Source organism: Alexandromys fortis, unplaced genomic scaffold (genome assembly GCF_014885135.2).
Source record: "Alexandromys fortis isolate MF-2015 unplaced genomic scaffold, M_Fortis_MF-2015_v1.1 scaffold_262, whole genome shotgun sequence".
Taxonomy (NCBI): Eukaryota; Metazoa; Chordata; class Mammalia; order Rodentia; family Cricetidae; genus Alexandromys; species Alexandromys fortis.
In genome coordinates this window covers 349,588-355,617 of record NW_026068147.1, presented here as the reverse complement: position 1 = coordinate 355,617, position 6,030 = coordinate 349,588, and the positions used below count along the sequence as shown (strand labels likewise).

Below are 6,030 nucleotides of genomic sequence, written 5' to 3'. Positions count from 1 at the left end.
GCAGGGTCAAGGATCAGGCTTTTGGTGGTACCCAGACAAGTCTAGCCATAAAGCAAGAAACAAGCAGCAGGAGGAGACTTTAATGCCATGGAAAGGGAAGATGCTTAGGGTGTGGTCTCTGGCAGAGGGATGCCTTGGCCCTGGTCTTGGGCCAGGAGACGAAGAAGCAAGGAGTGCAGGGCCCGGCAAACAGGTGTGTACCCCAAGCGGCTCAGATGTAGGTAATCATACATGTCATGGTGGCTTATGGTGCCGTCAGAATGTACAAAGCCGGGGTCTGCATCTAAGAAGTGGGCTCGGGGGTGTCCAGCTAATGCTGCCCGCACCAGCTCGTTTACCTGTCGGTTTTTCTCCCGAAGTGGGTTGGGGTGCTGGCCCCTCGGAAGCAGGCCCTGAGAAGGCACACCAATAGTTATCAGATCAGCATCCCTGGATTAAACTGTCCACCCCCCACCAGGAACTTTTCAGCTGTAAAATAGTTCAGGGATGTGAAAATAGGACCATGTCCCAGCTCCCATTTGTAAGAACCTTCCTGATAGGCAGCCTGTTTCCAGAGATCACTCATATGCCAATGGGGCAGTGGCCTCTTTCAGAGGTGGAAATGTCTTAGCCAGAAGTGATGAAGCTCAATTTATTCCAGGAATGCCTGACAACTTGAGTTTTCCAACACTCAAAATACCCAGCCTTCCTTTGGGCCACAGGCTAACTGGTCCCTGAACACATCCTCAATCACAGTCACGCTGAAGACAGGGTCTCTATGTAGCCCTGGCTGTCCTCACTGCATAGACCAGGCTGCCTACCTCTGTCTCTGAAGTACTGAGATTTAAGGCGTTAGCGATCATATCCAGTTCAGAGTTCCTACAGAGTGTGGAAATCTACCAGACAGTTCACTGGAAAGCCGCTGTGCCAAGATGCCCAGAAGTGTGCCAAGTACTTCTTGGGGGTCCCACATCATAAGTACACCCCCCCTTTTTTTTTCTTTAAGAAAAGGTCTTGCTGGGCAGTGGTGGCGTACTCCTTTAATCCCAGCATTAGGGAGGCAGAGGCAGGTGGATTTCTGTGAGTTCGAGGCCAGCCAGGTCTACAAGAGCCAGTTGTGGGACAGGCACAGAGCTACAGAGAAACTTTGTCTTAAAAAAAAAAAAAAAAAAAGGTCTGTGTTGTTGCCCAGGTAACCTCAATCTCAATGATCCTCCTGCCTCAGGCCCTAGAGTGCCACTATGACCAGCAGCCACTTTTCTTTTGCCACCCTTCCAAGCTCTCACCAGCACAACCACCCGCGCCTGGGGCTGTAGCTTGTTCACAAGTTGTACAATGGCTTTGATGCCACCTGTCACCTGCTCTGCTGTGTGGCTGTGGTTGTTGGTGCCCACCCAGACCACCACGATCTGTGAAAAGAGTAACACAAAGCAATGGTAAAGAGACAAGCAGGAGTGTTAACTCGCCACCCAAGCTTTGCTCACCTTGGGCCGGATGTGTTCCAGCTCCCCATTCTCCAGCCGCCAGAGTACATGCTGTGTGCTGTCCCCACCAATGCCAAAGTTAAGTGCGTGCAGAGGAGAGAAGAGCTCCCGCCAGATCTGTGAGCAAAAAAATTATATAGGCACTGGCCATCAGCACCTGTCCAGGTGGTAACTAAATGCCACTAGGGATAAGCCTTACTTTATGAACAAAGACTGGTTAAATCTCACCCCGAACAAACCCCAGGAGATAAAACGTCATTTCATGGAACCTCTTAGTGTCTTGCTTTAACCAAAATCTCACAGAAGGTATACTCACTTTATAAAAATCCTGTCTGCTTAAACCATACACAAAGCTAGCAACATACAACTGAATCTCATTGTGAATAAAGCCATTGTGGCTAAAGCTGTCTTGGGGAAAGATTTTATGACTGGCAGTCTTTGCCGAATACATTACAATCCACCTTCACTTTCTGTAAATCTATTACAACTTTGTGTAAACTCAATAGGGGCTGTGCTCTACTTTAAGCAAACAATAAAGAGTCACCTTAGGCAATTTCGAAGGAAAGCCTCAATTTAAGTCTTGACAAACTCAGGGCACACACTTTATTCTTAAAGAATACTGCATTTACATGGGATTCTTAGATTCCTGCTACCAGGGGTATTTCTGTATCCCCTTACCTTGCCTGGCTTGGAGTCTGGGCCCAAAGTGCTAGCTAGTGAGGGTACATGCCTCAATGAGGAAGGAGGAAAGGGTTGGAGTCTCACCTCACACTGGTGCATTAGCTGGACCAAGGAGTCCCCGATGAAGACGACTTCTGCTTCCTTGTCTTTGCTGTCTGCCACGAAACGTTGGTGCTGCAGGGAAACCAAGAGTCAATGGCACGCATGCTCCAGGCCCCGCCCCACCCTGCTTGCACAGGCTGGACAAACAAAACTTGGCTTCCCACCCAGATGAAGATGAGGACTCCACGAAGCAGGGGTTCTCTAGAAGCCCCCACCTCCCGAACCCCTAAGGATCGTGTGGAGTCACTCACCAGAGACATCCAGCGCCCATCGCCCTGCACGTCCTGCACTGGCGTGGGCTTGCTGGCCGGATTCTCGTCCCCGCTCATTCTCAATACCGCAGCCCCTGCGGAGGAGAGTGGAGACCGCTCGGGAACGCTCCGGGAGGACGTTGATCCGCCACGCCCACCCCACCTCCCGGGCCAACACAATAGACCGTCCTGCCGCCCTCACTCGGGAGCAAGGCGAAGGCCAAGCCCGGGCGCGCCTCTTCTTGCAGAATAGGGAAGCTGTCACGTAGGAAGGACTCCTCGTTCGCCTCCCCCGACAGAGGCCGCGCAATGGGCTCGTCTGTCGCTTCCCGCCCGGACCCCTCGTGGCCACAGCGGCCCAGCGTAGGGGGGAGGGGCATGCGAGACCACGCACCATGCGTGGCAGGGAGCGGTGGCGGGGGGAGGGGGGGGATGAGGGAGAGACAACCCAGAATTCACTGGAAGGGACAGCGTACCTGCAAAGACGACAAGGAGCAGGGACAACCTAGCGCACTTCCTCGGGGGAGGAGATCATTTGCTGCAGGGCCAGAAAACTCCGGAAGAGACCACCTACGGGGGTGTGTGTAACCCATTCACGTGGGAGAGAGAGTGGACGGGCTCATTCTTGGATCCCTGGAGGGGGTGACTCGTAGGTGTCCGGGAAGGGACGCTCCCATTTCCTACTGGTGTGGGGGAGCTTGAAAGGAAATTGGTCAAACTGGACAGTGGTGACTCGCATTTTTAATCCCAACACTCCGGAGGCAGAAGCAGATTGATCTCTGAGTTTGAGGTCGGCCTGGTCTATAGAGAGAGTTTCAGGATAACCAAGGCTACACAAAGAAATTCTGTCTCAAAAAACAAAAAAGAAAAGGGAAGAAGCTGGAGATTAGAGGTTTCTAAGGAAACACCAGAGTGACTTTGAGGTGTTTTGTTTTCAGATGAGGTCTCACTGTTTAGTTTTAGCTGTCCTGGAACTTGTATGAAGACCAGGCTGGCATTGAATTCACAAAGATTCACCTACCTCTGCCTTCCTAATGCTGGGATTAGGGTCAGCTTCAACATTAGGTTTCTACTGGTATAAAATCTCAAATGCATAATACCTTTATGCCTTCGAGGCACCACAGGATCTACATGGAAGGTTGAAGGTGCAGAAAGAACAGAAACTGGAGATGGTGTAGGACCCAGCCCAGGTCCAACCTGGCACCCCTCCTGCAGATCATCTTGCACGTCTGTGGTCTCTGCTCCGCTCTCTAGATAGATACAAAGTGCCACTACCAACTTCAGATGGGTGGGCCTGGACTCCAACACTCACATCCTAGCTGAGACCACTTTCAGCCATGTTCCTTGTGTTCCTGGCTCTAATGCCAAACCCCGGTGTGTCTTAGATTCCCAGGGTCTCACTTTCCCCTAAATGGTCTAGTTGTTTTCTTGCAGCCCTGCCTCCAGGTTGGACTTTCAAATCCATCCATTTTTTTCCAGTTAGGTTGATACTGAAGTAGTGAAGGGTTTTATTTATTGTGTGGATCTGGCACAAAGTCACTACAGAACAAGAACAGTGCTTGCTGAATGAATATTAGTTACATTAGTTGTCAGATGCCAATGTCACATGTGTTGAGGAGACAGATTCAGACATGCCTGGTAAAGGCCCAGGACTCTGAGGGTTTGGGTTTTTCTAGACTTGGGCTTCTTTTCTCTTTGTTGGAGGTATAGTCTCATGGAGCTGAGGACGACTTTCAACTCTCCATCCTACTGCTTCTACCAGGTGAACAGGGCTTCTGAAACTTTTTCTGTTTGAGTACCGCCATTTTTGCTGGAGAAAGGCTTTTTGGTTTGTTTGTTTTGATTTTTTTTTTCAAAGTCACTTTTTTTTTTTTTTTTTTTTTTGGTTTTTCGAGACAGGGTTTCTCTGTGGTTTTGGAGCCTGTCCTGGAACTAGCTCTTGTAGACCAGGCTGGTCTCGAACTCACAAAGATCCGCCTGCCTCTGCCTCCCAAGTGCTGGGATTAAAGGCGTGCACCACCACCGCCCGTGATTTTTTTTTAAAGATGGGAGGTCTTGGGCTGGAGAGATGGCTCAGTGGTTAAGAGCATTGCCTGCTCTTCCAAAGGTCCTGAGTTCAATTCCCAGCAACCACATGGTAGCTCACAACCATCTGTAATGAGGTCTGGTGCCCTCTTCTGGTCTTCAGGCATACACGCAGAAAGATTATAATAAATAATAAATATTAAAAAAAAAAAAGATGGGAGGTCTTCCTATATAGCTTAGACTGACCTGCCACTGACTATGTAGACCAGGCTGGCCTCGAACTTACAGATAACCTGCCTCTGCCTCCCAAGTGCATGGGTCAGCATTGCCCGACTGTTTTGTTGGTGGTGGTGGTTTGTGTGTTTAATTTCCAGCACTGTGTTTCTGTTAGGGGAGGGAACTCTGTGTATAGCTAAAACATTGCAGTTCATAGCAAATAGTCTCAGAATAGACTCCGAGGCAGTGCTCATTTGGCCTGATGCTGTGTGTAGTTCAAATGTGTATGCTATATGTTCCCAGTCAATGCTGCCATGAAGTACTTTGTTTTGTTTTTGTTTTTTGAGATGAGGGCCTGCCTTTCCTGAAACTTGCTGTTGTAGACCAGGCTAGCCTTGAACTCACAGAGTTCTTCCTCCACAGTGCTGTGATTAGAGGCTCTCGCCACGAGTTTTGAGATGTAAAATGGATAAGCACTGTTAGAAACATCCTAGATTTATTATGTTTGATTTTATTGTACTTTCAGAAACCTTTTGTTATTGCCATTTTTTCAGGACCCCTGCCATTGTTATGTAACCCCAGTTGAGCCTGTGACCCAGAGCTTGGTTTCAGAAGCAGTGTGTGAAGAAGGTTTGAGAGCTAGAAACAGCGGGATGATGGTGGCACAAACCTTTAACCCCAGTACTCAGGAGGCAGAGACAGACAGATCTCTGTGTGAGGCCAGCCTTGTCTACAGATTAAGTTCCAGGACAGCCAAAGCTACATAGAGAAACTCTGTCTCAAAAACCAAAACAAAACAATTAGAGAAGCAGAAAAATAGACATATTGTATAATTAGTAACATTTCCACAGGAATATACACTGACAGTTTAGTTTGATTTGAGAGACAGAGGACTGGCTGTGGTGGCACACACCCGTTACCGTTACCACAGTGGGCCATGGTGGTGCACGCCTTTAATCTTCAGCACTCAGGAGGCAGAGTCAGGAGGGGAGGATCTCTGTGAGTTCCAAGCCAGCCTGGTCTACAGAGTGAGTTCCAGGACGGCTAGGGCTACACAGAGAAACCCTATCTCGAAAAACAACAATAACAACAACAACAAAACCAAAACAAACAAACAAAAATCTCAAAAAACGAGAGAGAGAGAGAGAGAGAGAGAGAGAGAGAGAGAGAGAGAGAGAGAGAGAGAGAGAGAGAGAGAGAGAGAGAGAGAATAAAGGCGGGAGAATAGAATTCCAGGCTATCCCAAACTCCCTAAGGGATAGTTAACTACCTAATTATCTCAAAACACTAAA

The 6,030-nt window shown here is 48.8% G+C and overlaps 1 protein-coding gene across 3 annotated transcripts; it reads right to left on the bottom strand.

Annotated features, from left to right (window-relative positions):
- Positions 1–58: 58 nt before the first annotated feature.
- Positions 59–3,112, bottom strand: Pafah1b3 (platelet activating factor acetylhydrolase 1b catalytic subunit 3). 3 transcript variants are annotated; one of them, XM_050127073.1, is made up of 6 exons: positions 2,974–3,112; positions 2,498–2,592; positions 2,229–2,318; positions 1,464–1,580; positions 1,266–1,388; positions 59–392 (listed from the first exon to the last, which is right to left on the bottom strand). In XM_050127073.1, the coding sequence occupies exons 2-6, from the start codon at positions 2,573–2,575 to the stop codon at positions 105–107; spliced, it is 696 nt and encodes a 231-aa protein (XP_049983030.1). In that variant the 5' UTR covers positions 2,576–2,592; positions 2,974–3,112; the 3' UTR covers positions 59–104. The 3 variants fall into 3 exon arrangements, with proteins under 3 accessions (XP_049983030.1, XP_049983028.1, XP_049983029.1); XM_050127071.1 differs by lacking the exon at positions 2,974–3,112 and adding an exon at positions 2,700–2,907; XM_050127072.1 differs by lacking the exons at positions 1,266–1,388; positions 2,974–3,112 and adding an exon at positions 2,700–2,925.
- Between the last annotated feature and the right edge of the window lie 2,918 nt (positions 3,113–6,030).

Bases quoted from the DNA above. Each gene is read 5' to 3' on its own strand.
- Pafah1b3 (XM_050127071.1), bottom strand. From the start codon at position 2,877: ATGCCCCTCCCCCCTACGCTGGGCCGCTGTGGCCACGAGGGGTCCGGG. The intron at 2,593-2,699 runs GTGAGGGCGGCA...TCTCCTCCGCAG, and splicing joins GGCCTTCGCCTTGCTCCCGA to GGGCTGCGGTATTGAGAATG. The intron at 2,319-2,497 runs GTGAGTGACTCC...GTTTCCCTGCAG, and splicing joins ATGGGCGCTGGATGTCTCTG to CACCAACGTTTCGTGGCAGA.